Source organism: Nannobrachium achirus (assembly GCF_963921795.1).
Source record: "Nannobrachium achirus genome assembly, chromosome: 4".
Taxonomy (NCBI): Eukaryota; Metazoa; Chordata; class Actinopteri; order Myctophiformes; family Myctophidae; genus Nannobrachium; species Nannobrachium achirus.
In genome coordinates, this window is record NC_137813.1 from 66687960 (window position 1) to 66714089 (window position 26130).

A 26130-nucleotide genomic window follows, 5' to 3' on the forward strand; every position below is an offset into this window, starting at 1 on the left:
ATGGCTTCCAAGGCATCTCGCCCAGAAGAGGATTATTGCTGTCCTGTGTGTTGTGACATCTTTAAAGATCCTGTTGTTCTGTCCTGCAGCCACAGCTTCTGTAAAGCCTGTCTGCAGGAATGGTGGAGAGAGAAGGTAATAAAAGAATGTCCAGTTTGTAAGGAGAGACATTCAGTGGATCCACCCAGAAACCTGGCTCTGAAGAACCTGTGTGAGGCCTTCATACAGGAGAGACATCAGAGAGCTTCAACAGGGTCTGAGGTTCTCTGCAGTCTGCATGCTGAGAAACTCAAACTGTTCTGTCTGGAATGTCAACTGGCCGTGTGTCTTGTGTGTCGAGATTCTAAAAAACACATCAACCACATAATCAGACCCATCGATGAAGCTGCACTGGATCACAAGGAGGAAGTCCAGAAATCACTGAAGCCTTTACAGGAGAAACTGGAGGTCTTTAATAAAGTTAAAACAAACTGTGACCAAACAGCAGAACACATTAAGGTCCGGGCCCGGCACACAGAGATGCAGATGAAGGAACAGTTTAAGAAGATGCATCAGTTTCTACAAGAGGAAGAGGAGGCCAGCATCACTGCACTGAGGGAGGAAGAGCAGCAGAAGACTCAGATGGTGAAGGAGAAGATTGAGGGTCTGAACAGAGACATATCAACCCTTTCAGACACAATCAGAGCCATAGAGGAGGATCTGAGAGCTGAACACATCTCATTCCTGCAGAACTACAAGACCACAGTGGAAAGAGTCCAGTTCACACTGCAGGACCCACAGCCGGTCTCAGGAGCACTGATAGACGAGACCAAACACCTGAAGAACCTGACCTTCAGAGTCTGGGACAAGATGAAGGACATTGTCTCCTACACTCCTGTCATTCTGGACCCCAACACTGCCTATCCACGACTCATCCTGTCTGATGATCTGACCAGTGTGAGATGTGGAGATGAACAGCAGCTTCCTGACAACCCAGAGAGGTTTGACCGCTGGCACAGTGTCCTGGGTTCTGAGGGCTTTAACTCTGGAACTCACAGCTGGGATGTTGAGGTTGGAGACAGTACACACTGGGGACTGGGTGTGCTAGCAGAGTCTCATCAGAGGAAGGGATATGGAGGGGGTCAATACTGGGGCATATGGTTATATGAAGGTAAATACGCAGCATACTCCACACCAGGGTCAGTCACTGTCCTCTCAGTGAAGCAGAACCCCAAGAAGATCAGAGTCCAGCTGGACTGGAACAAAGGAAAGCTGTCCTTCTCTGATCCTGATACTAACACACACATACACACCTTCACACACACTTTCACTGACACACTCTTTCCATTCATTGCCACTGGTCATACTGTCCCTCTGAAGATGTTACCATGGAAGATCAGTGTAACTCTGGAACCATGTTGTTAAACATGATGATGATGATGATGATGATGATGATGATTTATTAATCAGATTAGTAATAGTACTAGTGCCAACAATAATGGTAATTAATATTATGGGGATTCATAGAAATGTAATTATCTAATTGCCATAACTGTATTGTACTTTTTACACTATTTCCTAATATAGATTAGAATCATCACCTTGGAACAATGTCTTTATGACATTATAAAGAATGACATGTTATAATATGATGGCTAGCAGAGGTCAGCATGTTAAATATTACATTAGTTTTATGAAACCAGAACGGCTGAGGTAGACTATGAACCCTGCAGTCACTTGAATCACTGTTAATAAAATTATAACACCATAATAAAATATTAAACAGTTTACTTGGAGGTATTGTGGTTCTAATTTCTGTCATGTTGCTCACGTGTGTGTGTGTGTGTGTGTGTGTGTGTGTGTGTGTGTGTGTGTGTGTGTGTGTGTGTGTGTGTGTGTGTGTGTGTGTGTGTGTGTGTGTGTGTGTGTGTGTGTGTGGTTCAGACCCAAAAGAGAAATTAGGCATTTGACCAGGCCCAAACTAGTGAAAATAGCTGATCTACGAGCTCACAGTGAGCTTGTAGATCAGCTATTTTCACTACTTCTTAAACATACTCTTCCTAATGTATGGAATTTCCTAGATTTTGCTTTTATTTATGAATGAAATCAATTAAATATTGCTTTTTGGGGGGGAAATGTTTTTTGGAAAATGTTTTGAAATAAATAATTAAAAACAAATAGGGAATAAAATAAAATAAAAAGACCCATAGCAATTTGTCCTCGACCTACAAAAAGTAGTGGCAGGCGATACAGAAAAATACAATATCACAATATATTTCCAAGCTGTATTACGATACACATGCAATCTTGCAAAACACATTTTGGCCTATTTGTGTATACATGTGACCTGATGGTCGCTTATCTCCCGATTAGGGAGTCTTACTGGTTTATGAAACCTTTCTAGAAAAATGTTAATTCATGAGTTTAGTTCTCTTGCAATGTTGCCTGCGCCAAAGTGTTCAAAAATATCATATCAAATATAAGTGTATTCATAATTAAATAATACTGCATTCATGTCTTCATCTGTATTCATCGTTAAATATAAAATTCATTCATTTTGTGTGGCAAAGTTGAACTTAACTAAATAGCACTGCTAACTTAATTTGCTTTTCTTTATTTTTTATATTACGTTTAAACTGATGCTAGGATCACAGGTAAACCAATAGCCTAAACTAGCATCAGTCTCTCTTAAGTTGATCTCAACTAAATAGCACCGCTCATTTCACCCTGGGTGTGATTTTTCTTTTTAAATAATACATTGTTTAGAGCTAGACTGATGCTAGGTTGGTTTGCCATGTGCTCCTAGTTTACTGAGGCACTACACTGTCTCTATGCCAGGGGTCTTCGACGTTTTCAGACCAAGGACCCCTTAGCCGAGAGAGCGATGAAGCAGGGACCCCCAGATTCCATATAGTTTCATCGTTTGACAGCACAATCATCAGTGTATTTTGGATTCATGTCAATTTGTGTTATCAGATATGTAACCACTTGAACCGTCAATACTAAACTTGACCTTTCACTCTGTACTTAGTGTGCTCTTTTTCCCCTCTACACCAAACCTCTCTGCCGAAAATAGCCGATCTACAAGCTCACAACGCCTCGCGCTGCGAGGCGTTGTAAGCTTGTAGATCTGCTAATTTTGGCTAAAGTTCTCAGAATATGGACGTTAGGGTTCAAGTGGTTAATATAAAATAGGAGGAAAAAAAGTTTCTATCACACAAAGCTTTTAAGGACCCCCAGTAGTAACTCTGAGGACCCCCTGTTGAAGACCCCTGCTCTATGCATTTGATACATGTGTGAACAAGCTCCATGGTGCCACCTGCTGGTCAAACATTCAATCCTCTGAAGTTGCTGGGAAATATGGAAATATGGAAATATGGAAATCCCATTGAAAGATCTTTGCCTACAGTTTTAAAACTAGAGATAGATGGTAATGTCTTTTACAGAGGACTCAAGTTATGGTTGAGATCAAATCAACTGTGCTCACATGAATAGTTTCTGTTCCTTACCTGTTGTGTGAATTGATTATGGCTACTTATGATTTTGTATGTCCTACAGACTGATGGGTCAGTTTGTGGATTGTTAGTTCTTATTAGTAATCGCATATTATAATTGTTGAAGTGAAGCGGTGAAAGCCGCTTCCAAGGTGTGGCTTTGTCTGTCCCGTACATGTGGGCCATCTGATTGGTCAATTTTGTCTGTCCCGTACACGTCCCGTGCATGCAGAATTGAGGATTGGTCAAACTTCACATGACAATTTGGCCCTCCAGACAAAATCATTCATTCATTCAGAATTCGTAAAAATATAGAACTAACGCACATAGAAAGTATAGATCTAGAACACAGAATGTATAGATCTAGAACACAGATTTCATAGCTCTAGAACACATAGAATAAAAAATTCACCGCTTCACTTCAAACCGAGGTTTGATTTTTTTTTTTGTACTTGGCTGGGTTTTAGACTAGTATTATTGTTTTTGTACTTGATTGGGTTTTAGACTAGTATTAATGTTTTTGTACTTGACTGGGTTTTAGACTAGTATTATTGTTTTTGTACTTGATTGGGTTTTAGACTAGTATTATTGTTTTTGTACTTGATTGGGTTTTAGACTAGTATTATTGTTTTTGTACTTGATTGGGTTTTAGACTAGTATTATTGTTTTTGTACTTGATTGGGTTTTAGACTAGTATTAATGTTTACTGTACTTGACTGGGTGTTATATTTGATTATTGTAAAATAGAAAAGCCTCCTGTGGACAGGTGATGAGAATTAGCACTTGTGCTCAAATCACTTATATCAATGCATCTGGTTCGTCCAATGTGATTGTGATGTCCATGTCAAATAAATAAAACATAACATAACAGATATGTCGCTAACAGGGTAGACACACTACGCTGCACACAATAAAAACAAGCAAGCATGTGTCATTTGTGATTTTTTTCATTCAAGTATAAAAATTGTACACAGGTAATTAATTCCCTTGATATCCTAGTGATACTGTAGATTGCGTGTGAGCCAGTCGCAAACACAGTCTAAAACCAGCCATTCTAAAAGCTCCGTATTCCCACAATTGATTAGCTACAGGGAGTGTGATTCTTCAACTGCATAAATAACAGAAACAAAACTAGAAGCAGTGCTCTTCCGAGCACAGGTCTCCACCAGGCTGTGCATCCTGGTGGTGCTACTGTATAATAGGCCAATGTAAAAAGGGTGGCATATGTTCTTCACCTTAGATCTTTCATGGCAATCGGACGCTGCATGCATGATTTGAAGCATTGTGTTCCAAAAATGTGTTTTGCTAAAGTCTACCTGCTGGTGGCGCTATAACAGGCCAATGTGAAAAAGGTAGCATTTGTTCCTTGACCTAGTGGGAATATGTGTGGCAAATTTCACGGTAATCGCAAGCTGCGTTGATGATTTGAGGCATTTTGTTCAAAAACTGAGCAATCCTGCAAACTTTGGAAGCCAATATTAGCCAATCAGGATGGAATATGAAATATCAGACGGATCGTACTTGATCACATGACTATAGAGATACTGTGTACCGATTTGCATGATTTTTGGATAAAATCTCAAGGAATAATAGGAAAAATTGTGTTTTACTTAAGTCGGCCTCCTGGTGGCGCTATAAAAGGCTGATGTGAAAAATGCAGGGAAAGGGTTTTTCCTTGGCCTCTAGGGAATGCGCTTACAAAGTTTGAAAATGATCGATGGAGTTATAGGTAAAACCTCAAATCGGCCTGTTATAGCGCCACCATGAGGCTGCTTTCAAAGATTTTAAGTGGCATTTCTTCTTCGACCTAGTGGGAACGTGTGTGCGCGATTTCATGATAATTGCACTTTGCGTTTGGGATTTGAGGCATTTTGTTCCAAACGGCTCAATCCTACAAACTTTGGAAGCCAATCTTAGCCAATCAGGATGGAATATGAAAAATCGGACAGATCCGTGTCGATCACATGACTGTCGAGATACTGCCTACCGATTTGTAGGATTTTTGGACAAAATCTGTAAGAGTAGTGCACAGAAATGTGTCTTGCGAACATCGGCCACTAGGTGGCGCTAGAAAAAGCCCATTTGAAAAATTTAGGGCAGAGGTTCTAGATTGGGATCCAGGGAATGTGTGTGCTCACTTTGGCAGCGACCGGGCCAACGGCGACTGAGATTAGCTGCACACAAACTGCGAGGACACACGGACGGACACACGGACGGACGGACGGACGGACGCACGGACACACGGACGGACGGAGGGGAAAACATACTCTCCCTCAGCCTTCGGCTGGTGGAGACAATAAAATAAAATACATACAATTTAACGAGTGGGACTGTCATTGTTTCCCGAATTTACTCCAACTGAAGTAGCTAGAGTAGAGTCCCTACGAAGCTACTCTACACAAGGCAAGCTTTGTTTTTTTACAACAAGGGTTCATATTTTAGATTGTAATTAAAGAATATAAAAGATGAGTATTTCATTTACCTCTTTCTATTGTTTCAGAGATTCTTATTTCAGTGATTGGGGGCATGCGTACAAGTGGCTGAAGTATGAAGTATGAAATATGTCATTTTACACAGAATAAGCCCATTCCCAAGATACAGCGCAACCTTTCATGGTTGGATGTGACTTATGGGGGCTAGAAGTGTTACTGGAAGTAGCAATAAAGAAAGGAGAAATAAAAAATAAATAAAAGGAAAGCGCTTGAGAATCACTGGCCACTGGGGTTGTAAATCGCTAGGAACCCGACGATTCAATTTGATTCCGATTCAGAGGGCTACGGTTCGATTAGAAATCGATTACCGATGCATCTTGATTCCATCTCACTGTGTGACAAAAAAACAAAGTGCTTTCTAATGAAAACAGATACATGTACTTCCATTATATTTCATTAAACAAATGGAATGGAGTTGTTGTATTAAAAAAATATAACATAAATTATAACTCAATACTTCTGCTAACCATCCAAAATCAAACCATAATACTGTACATTAAGCAGCTTTCTTTTCAACATACAAAAAATGTATTAGAATATAAAAAAAAAAATTACATTTGTGATTCGATTCATAATAGTCCATGTTCATATCGCGATGAATCTATGAATCGATCATAAATGGTAAATGGTGCATTTATATAGCGCCTTTAACCAAGGCGCTTTACAGAAATTGTGCATTACATTCACCCATTTACACACACATTCATACACCAATGGCGGAGGAAACCATGCAAGGCACCAACCTGCTCACCGGGAGCAACTAGGGGTTCAGAGTAGAGATCTTCACAGGTCCAAATCTTCTTTTTTTTATCCAAATAGATATCATTTTGGGGCTCCTTCACATGAAAAAGTTTGAGCACACCTAACATGGAAACATCGTTTTTTCAAAAAAAAAAAAAAAAAAAAAAAAACTTTGCACAGACTTGCACAAATTTTAAAAAATAGCAGATCTGCAAGCTTGCAGTGCGGCACTCGGTGCCACAATGCAAGCTTGTATTATCTGCTATTTTTCAGTAGTTAAAGCACAAAGTCATGCGTTCCCAGTCTAAATGGGTTAAACCCCCTCCCGCTATGAAGAACATTCATGGGGGGCCCGGCAGTGAATCCCTGTACCCGGGGCCCAGAATTCACCCTTTGTTAGCCTTCTGGTTGGTCCCTGACTGACCAACCAGCAGGCTCTTTATGCCTTGTCCTGCCTTGGTTCCACCTTTTTTATGTTGAATTTGCTAAAACATAATTTTTGGAGAAATAAAAAACATTTAAAAAACTTGATGACTCAATATACTGACACTGAGCAGCTCCGTTTTACTGAAACCAAGTTTGAAATTAGAATTGAACACACAGAATAACAATACGCAGCAACTGAATTCAAATGGTAGTGGATGGAGTGTCCCACCGAGTGTCCCACCAAGACACAGCAACCAATGTGTGTGAAGAGGGGTGGGACAACGGGTGGGACTTGACAAAGGGTGAATTTGGTGCGACACCCCTCCTTGCTGCCTCCACCAGGTCAGATGCTGTGGTAGTCCGAGTCCCTCCTTGCGGCCTCCACCAGGTCAGATGCTGTGGTAGTCCGAGTCCCTCCTGGCGGCCTCCACCAGGTCAGATGCTGTGGTAGTCCGAGTCCCTCCTTGCAGCCTCCACCAGGTCAGATGCTGTGGTAGTCCCAGTCCCTCCTTGCTGCCTCCACCAGGTCAGATGCTGTGGTAGTCCCAGTCCCTCCTTGCTGCCTCCACCAGGTCAGATGCTGTGGTAGTCCGAGTCCCTCCTTGCAGCCTCCACCAGGTCAGATGCTGTGGTAGTCCGAGTCCCTCCTTGCAGCCTCCACCGTCCACTCAGCCAGGAAGAAGGACAGGGAGCCCATGAAGCCCACCAGCACCAGGATGAGCAGCTGCCAGTGGAGCAGCAGGTAGTTGCTGTAGCCGAACGCCAGCGCCGCCATGATGGACTGTGAGTGTGTGGGGGGGGGGGGGGGGGGGGAGAAACACAAACACTATGTTACCAGTACGGCTCCGTCCAGACATTTGCGACAGCTATCGTGTCCGTATCGTTTGAGAATGAGGGAAGAGGGGGGTCCAATTCATTCTCAATGAAGGTCACATGTTTTTTTTTGTCTCTTGCAAATCTCTTGGCCAAAAGACAGCCTTCGGTTGAGCAAGAGACACGGCAACGACATGAAACCACGTGACTTACATAGAAAATGAATTGAACTCCCCCGCCTCCCCTCATTCTCAAACGAGACGGAGAAAAAGTCGCACGCATATGTGATTGCGGCCTAAGACTCCCTAATCGGGAGATAAGCGACCGTCAGGTCGCATACACAAACTTTAGAAGGCAATGGTAGCCAATCAGGAGGGAATATGGGAAATGGGACAGATCCATGTTGATCACATGACTTTAGAGATACTGTGTACCGCTTTGCAAAATCTGTAGGAGCAGTGTCAACAAATGGGTTTTGCAAGAATCGGCCTCATGGTGGCATTAGAGAAGAGGGCCAGGTGAGAGATCTATCCATCTATCCATCTATTCATCTATCTATCCATCCATCCGTCCATCCATCCATCCATCCATCCATCCATCCATTCATCCATCCATCCATCCATCCATCCATCCATCCATTTTTTTATTAATATCTAGAAGAAATAGGGCAAGTTATTTGGTGTCATCACAATCGAATCAAACGATTGTGCTGTAAGTGATGTTATTTGGTTAAATCACAATACTTTTAGTTGAAAAGTTGATAGTAAGCATTGCTATGTTGACTGCTTTGTTCAGAAACAGGGGTTTCTCAAGCTCTTTAGCAAACACCTCTCCTGTGCTCTAATACTGCATCATTTCCAGTTGGCGACAGCTCGACTGGTGCGACGCGTTTTGAGCTTGTAAATCGCCTATTTTTTGGCAAAGAGATTTCATAGAGTGGAAAAAACAAAAATATGTTATTATTTTTTTCCAAGGGGCCACATGAACAACAGAAACTATTGTGGAGGGCCGGGCCAAAAGGCAGTGCTCCCTGCAAGATGTACACCCGGCTTCACCTCCGAATAAATACTTAGCAGTCCAATTTTTGTTGAAAACCCGGCATTCGGCATCGACTTTTCTTCTTTTAGCCACTTCAGCCATTTTGGATGGTTGAGGTAATATAAGGCAGGTCGTCTTGACGTGTGACCAGTCTGACCACCTGCTTGTTAATGAGACATCCAATGATCACGCACACGTGCTGATCTATCCCTGACGCATTGCCTCCATATGTACGTGAATGCAAATAAAATAAAAATATAAGAAATGCAGCTTTAGTCCAAGCATGAGGTAAAATTAGAAAATGTTTTGTAATTTACCATTAACCCTACAAGGGCCAGTCAGAGTGAACCAAAGGGCCACATACGGCCCCCGGGCCGCACAATGCCCAGGTCTGAATTAGAGGGTTTAAATGAGCCCGATTTCACCGTTTCACGTCAGATTGGCGACAGGATAACCGGGGTGAACCAGGCTTTGTTTGGATCCTTTTGCTTCCGGAGCTGGCAAGTTTTCTGAAAATAAACGGTGCCCTGAGTTCCCAGGCACTCGCTGTTCCCAGATACCGTCAAGCCCTATACCAGGGGTCTCCAACATGGGGTCTGGGTCCCCCTGTTGGGGATCCTCAGAGTTACTACAGGGGGTCCTCCAAATCTTTGTGTGATAGAAACATTTTTCTCCTTTTTTATATGAAGCCTTGACCCCTATAGCATCCATATTCTGAGAACTTTAGCCAAAAATAGCCGATCTACAAGCTCACAACGCCTCGCAGCGGCAAAGAGCTTTGGTGTAGAGGGAGAAAAGTGCAGACTCAGTACAGAGTGAAAGGTCAAGTTTTTTTAAGTATTGAAGTGGTTAAATATCTGAAAACACAAATTGACATGATTCCAAAATACACTGATGATTGAGCTGTCAAACAATGAAACAATATGGAATCTATGAAGAGGTTGTGGCCGCTTGTGGGGGTCCCTGCTTCATCTCTCTCTCAACTAAGGGGTCCATGGCCTGAAAACGTTGAAGACCCCTGCCCTATACTGTATGTCGCCACTGACAATAATGAAGAAAGCTGCCTACTGTAGGCGACGGCGTACCTGAATGAAATAGAAGCAGGCGAAGGCTGGAGCGCTTTCCTCTCGCCACACGAAGCCGATGATGCTGAACAGCTGTGTGTTGAAACAGCTGTCACCCAGACCCAACAGGAAGCTGCACAGCAACGCCACCGGTACACTGATACACACACACACACACACACACACACACACACACACACACACACACACACACACACACACACACACACACACACACACACACACACACACACACACACACACACACACACTCTCTTTTAGAACTTTTATTATTCTTTTTTTGTATATGCATTTTTTTAATACAAGACTTCAACTTTTAGTACAGTATTGAAACCTTTCTTTAAGTAAAACGTTTGAGTACTTTTTCCACCACTGACTGTAACCCCCTTTGTCCTCTTTCTTTCTTTCTTTCTTTCTTTCTTTCTTTCTTTCTTTCTTACTGTATTTAAATTTCTCGATGAAAAGCTAACACAGCTACAAAAACTCCTAGTTCTCCTTAACAGACAAGGAGAAAAAAAATAGCAGATCTACAAGCTCGCGAGCTTGTAGATCTGCTATTCACGCTGTCACGCTATGACATTTTACATGACGATTAATTGTCACTCAAATAATTGCGATTACTGATTTCATTGTTGTCGTTGGCAATTACATTTCTGTTTGATTTTTATGCTTTGAAGTTGCACATGGCAGATATGACACAACCTAAATATACAAAGAAATTACATATTTGACAACTTTATAATTAAAAAATAACATCGATCGCCGATCTACAAGCTCACAACGCGCCGCATCGCGACACGTTGTGAGCTTGTAGATCTGCCATTTCCACTACTTTTTGAAAGCGTTTGAAACTATATTAACATTTCTCAACATGGAAACGACTATGACAATTATGCAAAATAATTGCGATTACCTCAAATCATTGCGATTAGACGATTATGTAATAACTGTGACAGCCCTAGGGGAGGGAGGGAGGGAGGGTCCTCACCTGGGGGTGATGTAGGCCTGCAGCGATGTCCCCTCCTCGGGGGCGATGGGAGCGTCGCTGGCGATGTTGAGGAAGATCAGGTAGAAGGCCAGGAAGTGCGTGATGAGGCCCAGCAGCACCACGGGGTTCCTCCCCAAGCGGTTGCACACGTTCAGCATCCCGAACACGCCCCCTCCTGGCCACGCCGAGAAAAGCAACCCAAACCGACCCCCACACAGAAAACAAATCGTCGTCGTCGGGTGGAAACCTTGTATGTCCAAAACCGTTTGTTTTGCATTTATCATTTTAAAAATGATTTAAACTAGTGAAAACAGCCGATCTACAAGCACACAACGCCTCGCGCCGCGAGGCGTTGTGTGCTTGTAGATCGGCTGTTTTCACTACTTTTGTGCGACTGCCTTGTACGATGAAGCAGGGCTTTACTTTGCGAAAGAACGTATACATTTTAAACTTGGAGATGCGAGGTTTCCACCCGATAACCACGAAATGGTAAATGGTGCATTTATATAGTGCTTTTTATTCCAAAGCGTTTTACATAGATTACATTGACCCATTCACACACACATTCATACAACCTGCTCATCGGGAGCAATCAGGGCTTCAGAGTAGGGCTGCATGATATGGACCAATCTCGATATTCATGCCAAATATTATCGATATTATATTTCAATATCGATACGATATTACCGTACACATTTCATATTCAATATTTGACGTGTTGCAAAAGTGAAAACTAAGCATTATTCAAAAAAAGTCAAGATCACTCTTGTTTACATTTTTTCAATAAGTCTATGCTTCAACTCCACTACAATTTGAAAATGTGAGATTATTGTCACAAAACATACATTAACAATTCATGCCTTATTTCATGACAGCCAATTTTCAAGCTCACAACTCGCCACGGTGTGACGCTTGGAGACATTACAAAAAATAAAGTTTGGTAATTTTTGAAAGAGTCGAGTACCTTTGTTTTGGTACTGTATGTTCATGCAAATACTTTGTACTTTTTGTAATTCATAATATAGGCTTACAAAAAGCCTAGGGCTATACATATATAATATAATAATCTAAGCACTTCTTCTACCACGGCTTATGAAGACTCACCCAAGATCTCTCCTAAGCCAATGAAAATGCCAGAGAGGCCGATCAGGCTCTTGGCGTCTTGGCCGAACTGCGTCATGGCTCCGATGCACGTCCCGTACACCCCGCTGTAAAAGGTCAGCTCCAGACCTGCTCCGCGGAAGAGATTTATGTTTCATAAATAACTAGAAGCAGTGATCTTCCGAGCACAGGTCTCCACCAGGCCAGGCGGCCTGTTATAGCGCCACCATGAGCCGGATTTGAAAAGTTTGAAGTGGCATTTCTTCCTCGGCCTAGTGGGAATGTGTGTGCACAATTTCACAAAAATTGCACGCTGTGTTCGTGATTTGAGGCATTTTGTTCAAAACTGACCAATCTTACAAACTTTGAAAGCCAATCTCAGCCAATCAGGATGGAATATGGACAGATTCAGATATCAGACAGATCCATGTCGATCACATGACTGTAGAGATACTGTCTACCGTGATTTTTGGACAAAATCTGTAGGAGTAGTGTACAGAAATGTGTTTTGCAAACATCGGCCTCATGGTGGCGCTAGAACAGGGCCATTTGAAAAAATGTCTGAATTGGCATCCAGGGAGTGTGTGTGCTCATTTTGGCAGTGACCGGGCCAACGGCGCCGGAGATTAGCTGTTGACAAACTGGAGGACACATGGACGGACGGACAGGGGCGAAAACATACTCTCCCCCATGCCTTCGGCTGGTGGAGACAATGAACACAATTAGGGCTGTCAAAATTATTATATAATCGTCCAATCGTAATTATTTGAGGTAATCATTTATTTTTGCAAAATCGTCATAATCGTTTCCATGTTGAGAAATGTTCCTATAGTTTCATACACTTTCAAAAAGTAGTGGAAATAGCAGATCTACAAGCTCACAACGTGTCGCATCGCAACGTCAAATATGTCAGTAATTTCTTTGTTTATTTAGGTTATGCGTCATATCTACCATGTGCAACTTCAAAGCCTACAAGCCAGACAGAAATGTAATTGTCAACGACAATTAAATCATTAATCGCAATTATTTGAGTCACAATTAATCGTCATGTAAAATGCCATAATCGTGACAACCCTAAACACAATATGTAGACATGTTACGATGTTTAGGTAGTGTCGTTCTTAAGCAGTGATTTCAAGCATTTTGTTTTTAATTATTATTTCAATACATTTTCAAACAATCCAAAAAAAAGCTTAGTTTTCTCATGAATTAAAAAAAACAAATTCAATATTTTTTTCCAGTAATATCATGACGAAATCACAGAAAAAAAAATAAACAAATAAATTCCATACGTTTGAAGACAAAACGTTCTTAAAGTGGTGAAAACAGACGATCTACAAGCTCACAACGCTGCGCGAAGCGACACAGCTTGTAGATCTGCTTTTTTTTTTCACTAGTTTGGGTCTCGGCAAACATCTAATTTCTGCTCAGTGGAAGAGCGAGCAAAGGTCCCAAATCCACACACTTATCACACGGAACGAAGCTAAATCTCATGACCAAAACATTCTGACAGGCAAAGTCCTAATCTGTGATTCGGGAAAAAGCACGAAAAGAGGCGGCACACGGCTGCAGCGTTTCATAAAAAAAATAATATGTAGAAATATGATATTAGTATCATTCTAAAGCTAAGCTATTGTCCTGCTGTTCCACATACAACCCAACCAGTTGAAGAAATCACAGAATGACACTATAATGAAATATCCAAGACCATAGAGCGTGGTTTACTGGTGCCACTAAAAATCATTTCCTCATAAACTTTCACAAAAATATTTATAACAATTATGTTAAGCCTAGAACCAAGCCATCCAGGATGGCAGTGAATCATGACCATGAAACCTTTGTTTCTGTGAAAATATATATATTTTTCGCTAAACAAAGGGTATTTATCAAATAATTAAATATCAAAATATGTTTTTACATAGGATCAAAGGTTTTATGGTCATGATTCACTGAGAGCCTGCCTGTATGGCTTGGTTCTAGGCTTAACATAATTGTTATAAATATTTTTGTAAAAGTCTATGGGGAAAATGAACCACCGCTGCAAAGCTCTATTAGGGTTCGTGTTCATGTGGACCAACCTGCGTACGCTATAGTGACGCTGAGCAGTAGCATCTCTTTGGTGACCAACAGTTTACAGGCTTTGACTGCAACGAGAGAGAGAGAGAGAGATTGATTAAGAAGTACAGAACAGAACACATATTTTTGAGACCATCGCTCCATTGTTTACAATGGTTTGTAATGCAAGTGCAGATGTGTTGCCACTCGATGTGGAGACACAATCCAAGATGGCCGCGGTGTGAGCATGGTCAATGCGGGCTGAACTCACCAAAAGCATCCGTAGCCTTGGCACACGTGCCTGCGCTGGGTGTTCTGCAAAGATGAGGGGGAAATGTTTAGAAGAAATAGACAGAATGGGTAGCACTGTGAGAATCACAGGTCTTCTTGTTTCTTTAGATAAAAATAAAACAAAAAGTTTATTTTGCGCTGCCAGCATCTTTGAGTTTCTATGGTCGAAATTTGGTTTGGATAAGTGAAAAATATGAAATATCATTCTACCATGTCTCCCTACAGTGTTGATTTGTACAGCAAAATTAGTCATAGTCTTCTGAATAAAGGTTTGTTTAGTTTTAGTCATATATTAGTCATCTGAAAGGTTTTTGTAGTAGTTGACTATATCTCATGAGATTTTCATCAAACTAAATGCCTTTATTACTGACTAAAACTAAATCAAATCCATGCTATGATGACTAAAACCCCTAGTTGCTCCCAGTGTGCAGGTTGGTGCCTTGCATGGTTTCCTCCGCCATCGGTGGGTGAATGTGTGTGTGAATGGGTGAATGTAATGCACAATCTCTGTAAAGCGCCTTGGATAAAGGCACTATATAAATGCACCATTTACCATTTAAAACCAGTAAGAATCCCTAATCGGGAGATATGTGACCATCAGGTCGCACACACAAACCTTAGAAGGCAATGTAGCCAATCATATGGGAAATGGGACAGATCCATGTTGATGACATGACTTTAGAGATACTGTGTACCGCTTTGCGTGATTTTAGGGCAAAATGTGTAGGAGCAGTGTCCAAAAATGTGTTTTGCAAGAATCGGCCTCATGGTGGCGCTAGAAGAGGGCCATGCGAGAAATGAGGGGTGGAGGTTGTGGTTTGGCAGCCGAGGAGTATGTGTGCAAGGTTTGTCAACAAATAGAAACTAGACTAAAATGTCAGGGTGGGATTACTGGAGAACAGATCCAGTAGAACTAGCTCACAGCTTGTAGATCTGCTATTGTCAGCATGCAACCAGTGTAAAATTTGACATTATGGCGCCATCAATGCCTGTCAAAGTTCAGGGCAATGAACAAGTTGTTTTGAACGCTCGCTCATGAATGACCCATGGCTACGAGCAGGGGTGTCGCACCAAATTCTGGGCCCTGGGTACAAGGATTCACTGTGGGCCCCCCATGAACGTTCTTCATAGGGGAAACTGGGAACGCATTATTACGCATTATTTTGTGCTTTGACTATTGAAAAATAGCAGATCTACAAGCTCACACAGTGCGACTGCAAGCTTGTAGATCTGCTATTTTTGAACAATCTTCAAAGTTTACAACAATCTAAGTTTTGAATATTTCAAATCTTTCTAAGGTTTCTTTTTGTTGAAAAACCTACATTTCTATATCAGTGGTGCTCAAACATTTTCATGTGAAGGACCCCCACAATTATATGTATTTGGCCACGGATCCCCATCTCAAAATATTTAGTTACTCACTGCTCTGTGGAGGAGCTCTCCGACGACGAGTCCACCAGGAGGCCCGGTCCAGACGTCGTCTCCGAGGACGACGTGGGGTCAGGGTCCTGCTTCCTGATGAGGAAGAACAGGAAGCAGCCCACCAGGCTGATGACCGTGAGCGAGATGAACACCGTCTGGCGTGCTTTGTCTGACGCACACACACACACACACACACACACACACACACACACACACACACACACACACACACACACACACACACACACACACACACACACACACACACACACACACACACACACACACACACACACACACACACGTTAAAAAGTCTGTTTTGTCTTGGCAGTGAATGAGAAAAAAACCTCCCTCCCTGCCTCAGGATATGCAAAAACATACATTTTAATTGCTTCGCGTACACTGTCAATAAAGTAATCGTCTCCATTCGTTCCAGGTAAAAACTGTGATTAAAAAAAGAAACATCTAAAATACAGTACCTGTTATGTGAGTTTGATGGTGCCATGCAAAATATATATAGAGATTTCCGAAGAATAAGCTGCAAAGAGAGACATGGACATGTTCAAAGAGTATTTACACACAAACATACGGTTGTGCACAAAACACAGCTAGTCAATAGTGGCGTTTCCATAAAGCTGTCTTTTTTGCGCATTAAGGCTTTTCCGCATAAATCGTTTTATGGAAACACTTCTAATTTTGCAAAAACTTTCATTTTTCGCAAAAACGTTTTTTGCGCTTGGAGGAGGTGGATTTTGGGGCTTTAACGAAAAAACTAAATGTGCATCAGGGGAATGGAAACAGGTCAGCCTACTCTGTTCTAGGGCGCGTTCGGAAATGCGCACTCAACGCACTGGTGTGCCATGTTGTCGTTCGTTTATTCAGTGCACTTGGTGCGTTGTCGTTCGGAAATCCAGTGCGCGGCGCACTGGTGTGTTGAGTGCACGCACTCACCAACCCTACTCAGAAGATGGGGTTAGGCGGTGTGGTGCGGTGGTGCGGTGTTCTGATTGGTTGGTTTTCATAGACATGTCTCGAGCATAACTCTCTGGTCTCGAGTAACCTCGCCTACCAGGCTTTCTCCCGGGAGAGAGCCTGGTGTTCGTTCACAACAGCCCGTTTGGTTTCCGCCTAGAGCGCGGAAACCACTAGAAGAAGCGGCGTCGCTTTGATTTGGTTCCCTCCGTTTGTTTCCCCAATCCCTATTAAAATGCTGGAGTAGCCTTGTGTAGTCTTGCCAGTCGCTAAAAGTTGGACTAAAAGATGCATATACCAAACGATTTTTTCAAAAGCAAAACTACTCCGCATCAAAGAGTTTGTTAGGTAGGCCCTAAAAGTGTGTCCTTGGGCGCAGGGGAATATTTTGGGTTAAAACTGAATCCGGTTTGATCTTTCCGGCAAATTGTAGTCCTTTGAGTACTACAACATGACGTTTTGTGGTTTCCGCTCCAGACCGGTTACAAACCCGAAAAGTGAAGTGATCCCAGACTAGGTCTCGAGCTCTCTTCAGCGGTGAACAATGGAGAAATTATCGCTAAATGCAGCGTTTGCGGCTTTAATTGGTCGTTTGGGCTTGATAGTTTCACACACATCAACATGTAAACTAAAAGCAGGTATGCCAATGTTATGAATTACATCTCCTTTCAATATCAACGTTACGTTATCATACTTAGCAACTGCTGCTTTTCAGAAAGTTTACCTTCAGAGTTCAGAGTGAAAAAGCAAATTAGCTGCCTCTTAAAACTGGTCGTTCATAAATAAGCCACACTGAACGCACTCTACAACGCCACGCCCACTGCACTCACCACACTGAGCACACACCCGGTGCGGGTTTCCGAAAGCACCCCTAGTTGATGGGTGTCTGAAACACAGTGAGCGGTGTGAGCGCGCGCACAAACCGCAGCCCTCCACTGTTCTCGGAGAGGCAGGGGAGGTATGCCAATGTTGTTTTTGATTTAGTTTTAGTCATAGTCTTTTGAATAAAATGCCATTAGTTTTAGTCATAATTTAGTCACCTGAAAAGTTTTAGTTTTAGTCTAATTTCAGTCGTTTTTAGGCGACTAAATCTACTGTTGATTTAGTCAACTAAAATGTGTTTTGGCAGGCCTTGATGGCATCGTAATGACCGATTTTACACTTGGTTGCGTGCTGAAAATAGCAGATCTACAAGCTCACAACGCGTCGCAGGTTGCGTGCTGAAAATAGTGCGACGCGTTGTGAGCTTGTAGATCGTCTATTTTCAGCACGCAACACCTGAGAGCAACCAAACATAAAATGACTCTCTTCTCCACTAGTCCCTCCCTGACGTTTTAGTCTAAGAATCACATTTTATCATTGAATGGAAAAACAGGCAAAATGCACATTTTCTTTTTCGATTTAATGATGATACGCTTCCTATTTTCAAAAAAAGCGTTATGGATACGCAGCTAATGACGGCAAGTAAACGAGAGTCACCTGAACTGCAGCAAGGCCCAGAATATGCCACTGTTCCTGCCGATGGTCGTATCACTGGAGTTGACGGCCAGAACATAGCCCTGGGCCGTCCACAACACTAGAAGTATAGATCACAAAGATCAGAGGACAGTTAGATACTTAACCCCATTTAGATGGAATTATTTTACACCAGGGGTCTTCAACGTTTTCAGGCCAAGGACCCCTTCCTTGGTTGAGAGAGAGATGAAGCAGGGACCCCCACAACCTTTTCATAGATTCCATATAGTTGCATCGTTTGACAGCACAATCGTCGGTGTATTTTGGATTCATGTCAATTTGTATTTTCAGATATTTAACCTTATCTAATGAACTTGACCTTTCACTCCGTACTTTTTTCTCTTCGACACCAAACCTCTTTGCCGAAAATAGACGATCTACAAGCTCACAACGCCTCTCGGGGGAAAGCCTGGTGATCGTTTACAACGGGCCATTTGATGCGGTCTAGGCGGAAACCACAAGCAGAAGAAGTGTTGGTTCCCCCTGTTTGTTTCCCCAATCCCAATTAAAATGCTTGAGTAGCCTTGTGTAGTCTTGCCAGTCGCTACCAGTTGGACTAAAAGATGCATATACCAAACGAATTCTCCAAAAGCAAAACTACACTGCTTCAAGGGTTTCATTAGGTAGGCCTTAAAAGTATGTCCTTGCACGCAGGGGAATTATTTTGTTCTGGCCAAAGTGTAGTCCCTAGTCCGTCTAGGAATACAACATGACGTAGAGTGGTTTACAACGGGCCGTTTGATCCGGTCTAGGGGGAAACCACAAGCAGAAGAAGCGACAACGCTTTGTTTTGGTTCCCCAATCTCTATTAAAATGCTCCAGTAGCCTAGTGTAGTTTGCCAGGCGCTACGAGTTGGACTAAAAGATTCATATACCAAACAAATTTTCCAAAAGCAAAACTACGCCGCATCAAGGAGTTTATTAGGTAGGGTAGGCCCTAAAAGTATGTCCTTGAGTGCAGGGGAATTATTTTGGGTTACAACTGTTTCCGGTTTGATAGTTCCAGCCAAAGTGTAGTCCATCTAGGACAGGGGTTTTCAAAGTGGGTGACAGGGCACCCTCCCTGGGGTGCTGTGACGGCAGTCCAGGGGTGCCGCGAGATCATTTTATAGTATTTGGACACTTGAAAAAATGTTTAGTATCATTTTAAACTTGAAGTACAAAGTTAATTTTCAGCCAGTTCTAACCAAAATGGCAACATTTTCCTCGCAACATAATCACTAAAATATCATCACTGTCGGGCAGAAACCTCGTATCTCTAAGTTTCAAATGCTTTTGGTAAAGCAAAGACCTGCTTCATCATACAAGACTGTCACACACAAAATTAGTGAAAACAGACGATCTACAAGCACACAACGCCTCGCAAGTTAATTACATTTTATAGATGATAAATACAAAACGAATGGTTTTGGACATACAAGGTTTCCACCCGACAACAACGATATGCTATACATTTATGGGGGTGCCCTGAGACAAAAAAGTTTGGGAACCCCTGGTCTAGGACTACAACAACATGACGTAGAGTGGTTTCCGCTCCCGACCGGATCAAACCACCGAAAAGTGAACGGACCCTCCCTAGGCTAGGAGAATTCTATTTCTCAAACCCATGCCTGTGGAGGGGTCGTAGGCAACCTCTTCACATTTTATTTGCAAATTGTTCAACCATTTGAATTGATATGCGAGAACAAACAGACAAACAAGCGTGATATTTCATCACTTTCATTTTACCTGCTGCTGCTACGCCAACGAGTACAGAGGCCGTATAAAATGTCCATGTGTATGGATGTATGAACATGGCAATGTAGCCACTGCAGGGGGGGAAAGAACAACATTCACATGTCATTAGGAGAGACCGGCACAGCTAGTATATCTCTGCTGTCGGGCCAAAACCTCCTAACTCCAAAATGTTAATTTTCGGGAAAATGAGCTCAAGTGGAGTTAAGAGGTTTTGACAAAAGGGCTTTTTACTACTTTTCATTGGTTCAATATTATTTGAACCAACACACAAACATAACAACAGCACATATTTATGAAAAAAAGAGAGGGCCAATCGGGTGGAGTTAGCTGGTTTGGCAGAAAGTGTGGAGTTAAGCCCTTTGCACACAGGACAGTTGCGTTTTTTGCGTTTGCGGCATGAATAAAACGCATTGGATTGTGCAAGGCTGTGCAGAATCGGCGCTGCGGATCCAAAAAGGAGTCATAAAAGGAGTGATGAGTTTTTTACCGCATGCGACAAGACGCACGAATCGAACTGGTTTCGATCGAGAAAAAAACGCACGGCGGCAGCCACTCGTCGCACGGCTAATTCGGAGCCGGTGTTTATGAGATCATAGAGAATCATTGTTTTCTTTTCAAAAAATTATATTGTCCGTTTTATCCGTGCGGTTAAACGCGCCTGTGTGCAAAGGGCTTTAGGAGGTTTTGTCCCAAGCACTTTTTACAACTTTCCATTTGTTCAATATTATTTTAACCAACACTCAGATGTAAAGGGTGTTCAATAGCGTCAATAGCGTTCAATTGTGTGTGTGTGTGTGTGTGGTGTGTGGTGTGTGTGTGTGTGTGTGTGTGTGTGTGTGTGTTACCTGTATAAAAGTCCACTAAAGAACATGGACAGCTGTGGTCCTATGACCGCGACCACTGAAGGAGCAATCATGTTGGATGCAGAGAAAACGCCATAGATGATGGACATGCTACAAGAAGGACAGGACAGGACAGGACAGGACAGGACAGGACAGGACAGGACAGGACAGGACAGGACAGGACAGGACAGGACAGGACAGGACAGGACAGGACAGGACAGTTAGATGGAAAGAGTCCGCTTGTACAAACATCCATTTATTGAAACCCTAGTTCTGTGGGTCGGGACCCCCAAGAGGGTCCCCAAATGATTGTGGGGGGTCCCCAGATGATTAACTTAATGTGCAACATTGTTTTCTCACGCAACAGTAAACAAACCAAGATACCGTTTAAGTGTATAGAGTAGAGGGTAACACTTGTAACACTTCTATAATGACAAATTAAACATTGACCAAATGTTCAAATATTAGAGGCAGAAATTGTGAAAATACCTGATCTACATGCTCACAACGCCTCGCAATGTAGATCTGCTATTTTCACAATAGAACCATAATTATACAAAATTCTCTTAGTGCTCGTCAGCGTGGGGCGGTCCCCAGTTAAAATAGGAGAACCAGTGGTTCTGCCCTAGTTCAGTGGTTCTCAACCTGTGGGTTCGGGACCCTAAGGGGGGTCTCCAAATTATTTTGGGGGGGTCCCCAGATAATTAGCTTAATGTGTTTTTTCACTGAACAGTAAACAAACGAACATAAATGTATAGACTATAGAGGGTATCTGCACATTTCTAAAGTGAGAATTTTAGTTTTTAATACTTCTACAATGACAAATTAAACATTGGCCAAATTGTCAAATATTATAGGCAAACATTGTGAAAATAGCTGATCTACATGCTCACAACGCCTCACAAACGCGAGGCGTTGTGAGCATGTAGATCTGCTATTTTCACAATAGAACCGTGTTATACAAAATGTAATGGCTCAACTCTTAGTGCTCGTCAGGGTGGGGGGTCCCCAGTTAAAATATGATTATTTGGGGGGTCGCGGCCTGAAAAGGTTGAGAACCACTGATCTAGTTGACCAGAGTCCCCCAGGGGTTTATGGGGTCCCCCTCCTGTTTCCCCCTCTACACTAGTCTGGGATCACTTCACTTTTCGGGTTTGTAACCGGTCTGGAGCGGAAACCACAAAACGTCACGTTGTAGTACTCAAAGGACTACAATTTGCCGGAAAGATCAAACCGGGTTCAGTTTTAACCCAAAATATTCCCCTGCGCTCAAGGACACACTTTTAGGGCCTACCTAATAAACTCCTTGATGCGGAGTAGTTTTGCTTTTGAAAAATTCGTTTGGTATATGCATCTTTTAGTCCAACTTTTAGTGACTGGCAAGACTACACAAGGCTACTCGAGCATTTTAATAGGTATTGGGGAAACAAACGGAGGGAACCAAATCAAAGCGACGCCGCTTCTTCTAGTGGTTTCCGCGGCGTGATATTGAAACGTAACGGCATTGCCGCAAGCCACGCCCCGGACTCATTTTTGAAGCTTGTGATTGGCTGAACCGGACGTAGGGAGCGCTCCGTTGTGGTCTCTTGGACCGCGCGAGGTGCACCAAACCCCAATTATCATTGCGTTTATCGTGCGCTTGCCCAGGCCTTACGGCCTGGGCATAAATAGAACGATTGCATTCACCACGGCTTCGCGGCCACTCGCGCCTGCGGCGCTCGGGGGCGAAGAGCAGGACCAAGGTCCGCTGGCCTTCGCGCCGCTTGCAGTGTCGTGGACAATAACTGTGAAAACGAGCGCTCTATGCGGCAATGCCGTTACGTTTCAATATCACGCGTTTCCGCGCTCTAGGCGGAAACCAACCGGCCTGTTGTGAACGAACACCAGGCTTTTTCTCAGAAAGCCTGGTAGGCGAGGTTACCTCTACACTACATAGCCCATCTTTGGTGAAAATAGACAAACATGTAGATCGGCTATATTTGAAGGGATGTTCACCCCAGGATAGGGATGCTATGGTTCTTTTGGAGATTTTCATCTAACACAAACGTTGCCTGACAAAAATAACCACTAGCCCATTTTATCAATTTAGTTTTACTCTGCCAATTGCTCCATGGCAAAAAAGAAAAAGAAAAAAAGAACTATGAAACAAGCTATTTAGGCCTAGAATTATTGAATGCTTTAACTATTGAAAAAATATTTAGTATCATTTTAAACTTGAAGTACAAAGTTATTTTCAGTCAGTTCTAACCAAAATGGCTATTATCTCAACATTTTCCTCGCAACATAATCACTAAAATATCGTCACTGTCGGGCAGAATCCTCGTATCTCCAAGTTTCAAATGTTTATGTCTTTTGGTAAAGCAAAGCCCTGCTTCATCATACAAGACTGTCGCACAAAACTAGTGAAAACAGCCGATCTACAAGCACACAACGCCTCGCGATGCGAGTCATAAATTACCTTGTGTATCCACTGCCATGAAACTCTGAGCTGTTGAAGCTCTTCAACACTGTTTGCTGGGAAGACAAAGAAAATGGACGGTTATGCCTGGTTTATACTTCCTCGTACAATGGTGTTGTGTGCAAATAGCTGACCTTGTAGGTTATTGGCACCGTTGCAAAACTAATTAGAAATTAGGCATTACAGTATAGGGATGTCAAACATACGGCCCGCGGGCCGGAGGTGATTCAATCCGGCCCCAGGCTTGTAGAGCATACATTTCTGAGCATTTAGGGAAAAAAAGTAAGTCTCTAGCCCATTCCTGTCAAGAGTTATGATTGTTGCCAGACCCAGGGGGTCGGCCTACAAAAGGCTTTGTCGGTCTGTCGGTCTGTCGGTCGGTCGGTCGGTCCCTCTTTTCCTCAGTGTGCCTGTGTTTGCCTCTGACTGCTCATCTGCCCCTCCCTTCCCTTGCTCGGCTGATTGCCTTGAGTGCCGTCACCTGTACAGGACCAGCTGAGTTGAGTTGGCTGACGAGCTGCTGACACTATAAATTCCTCAGCCCATCTACAAGCTCAGAAACATTTCCAGCTGCTCAGCCTATACAATCCTGTGTGTTCATGTGTTAGTTCAGTGCATTCTGATTTTCATTGCGGGTCTGGCAGAACCAGGTGACCTGGTCTAGTTTTAAGAACTGCAGGCTAGGTTTCTCCCATCAGCTGGCGGTGATTGAGTTGATTGATTGGAATGTTAAGTGACCAGCTCTCTCTCTCTCTGAAGATGACAGCATTGCTAGGAATGGGGTGGGGGATCTGGCTATGAATAATACCTGAACATACCTACAATATTCAAACTGTACTCAAAGATTACACATATTAGACATGGAAATTAATGTTGTTAAGAAAATAACTTATTTAAAAAAATATAATAATAATAAAATGTAAAAAGTTTTATTATTCAGATATTTTCTGAATATGCCATTATTGTTCATTACTTTTATTCTTTTTATTATAAAATACAATAAAAATAATTATTGTCCTGCATCAATAATATTTTTTTAGCCATTTACAAATTATAGCAGAGACTATCAGGAATTGAATTATTCTGTTATCAAATGGTTTATTCTTATTGGCACTTCTTAAAGGAGTAGTTCACCCCCAAAATGCCATGGAGCCAATGTAGACTCATTCCTAAAACAGAAATTTGATTACAATAAATGCATGCCTATTGATTTCCGGATGGGGACCCAAATGCATTTGGGTCCCCATCCCCATCAAATTTTTGTCTTAGTAATGCGACAAATAAAATAAAAATATAGTATTGAACTCAAGTCTCCATGGCATGAGTAATCAAAGAAAAAAAAAGTCATTTTGGGGATGAACTACTCCTTTAAACAAATAGCATCTCTCGTACCTAACTGCAATTGTAATACCAATAATGAAAGTAGCTATTTTACTTAATAATGAACACAATTTGTAAAATGATATACTGCTATACTGCTAGCTATACTGTAGCAGTGGCTGAGACGACAGGAAGAAAAACAGAGCGAACATGTGCGCGAGTGTGCATGCCATCCGATCCGCGACTGGTTGCGGCCCTCATCAAGTCGCCTTTCATCCAATCCGGCCCTCACCCCAAAATGAGTTCGACACCCCTGATTTGATTGCTGAGGTTCTATGTAATCAATATGATCAGGACAAAATGAAGAGGTTCTAATCAATCAATACCATAAGGATTGATTGATGAGGTTGTGTGTAAACAATATGATCAGGATTAAATGAAGAGGTACTTTAGGTAGGGCCGTCACAATTATTACATAATCGTCTAATCACGATTATGTATTTTTCATAATGTCATAATCGTTTCCATGTTGAAAAATGTTTAAATACGATGAAAAATAAAAAAGTGGCAATAGCAGATTTACAAGCTCACAACGTGTCGCGATGCGATGCGTTGTGAGCTTGTCGAACGGCTATTTCCAATATCAATTTAAGTGTAAGTATAACAATGTCAAATATGTCAGTAATTTCTTTGTATATTTAGGTTATGTGTCATATCTACTGTGCGACTTCAAAGGTTAAAAGCCAAACAGAAATGTAATTAAAACGTCAAAAACTAAATTAAATCATTAATCGCAATTATTTGAGTGACAATTAATCGCCATGAAAAATGTCATAATCGTGACAGCCCTAACTGTAGGCTATACAGTGTGTGTGTGTTGCTGCTCGCGAGCAAGCCTGGCTCTTTAGTTGAGTGGTAACGTACGCGCCATCGGATATATAGGTCACGGGTTCGCCTCCCGGCCGAGGCTACATTGGTGGCAGCGTTACAAATAGGTACTGTCGGAGTGCTCCGTCAGTTCCTTGGATGTTGTAGACAGACTGTCAGTGGAGCCTAGCTACTGACTGACACGTGTGGACGTGCTTCCAGGTAGGGGGGGGGGGGAAGACTGTAGGCTATACAGTGTGTGTGCGTTGCTGCTCTTTAGTCAAGTGGTACGCGTCCGGCCAAGGCTACAGTTCTACTGTATGTATATGAGGTTCCATGTAACCAGTAAGACTCCCTAATCGGGAGATAAGCGACCGTCAGATCGCATACACAAACTTTAGAAGGCAATCGTAGCCAAAATGGGACAGCTTCAGGTTGATGACATGACTTTAGCTTTGTGTGATTTTAGGCCAAAATCTGTAGGAGCAGTGTCC

The 26130-nt window shown here is 42.4% G+C and overlaps 2 protein-coding genes across 2 annotated transcripts; one reads left to right on the plus strand and one right to left on the minus strand.

Moving 5' to 3' along the window:
- On the plus strand, positions 1-1404 carry LOC308283140 (E3 ubiquitin-protein ligase TRIM39-like; the record flags this gene model as incomplete). Its single annotated transcript, XM_080723521.1, has 1 exon — positions 1-1404. One exon carries the CDS (start codon positions 1-3, stop codon positions 1402-1404), a length of 1404 nt encoding a protein of 467 aa, XP_080579647.1.
- A 6347-nt stretch (positions 1405-7751) lies between these two features.
- On the minus strand, positions 7752-23653 carry LOC308283141 (UNC93-like protein MFSD11; the record flags this gene model as incomplete). Its single annotated transcript, XM_080723522.1, has 13 exons — positions 7752-7913; positions 10069-10204; positions 11057-11231; positions 12161-12286; positions 14236-14301; positions 14484-14527; positions 15926-16094; positions 16405-16463; positions 18377-18473; positions 20141-20220; positions 20995-21102; positions 23450-23536; positions 23634-23653. The coding sequence occupies 13 exons, from the start codon at positions 23651-23653 to the stop codon at positions 7752-7754; spliced, it is 1329 nt and encodes a 442-aa protein (XP_080579648.1).
- Between the last annotated feature and the right edge of the window lie 2477 nt (positions 23654-26130).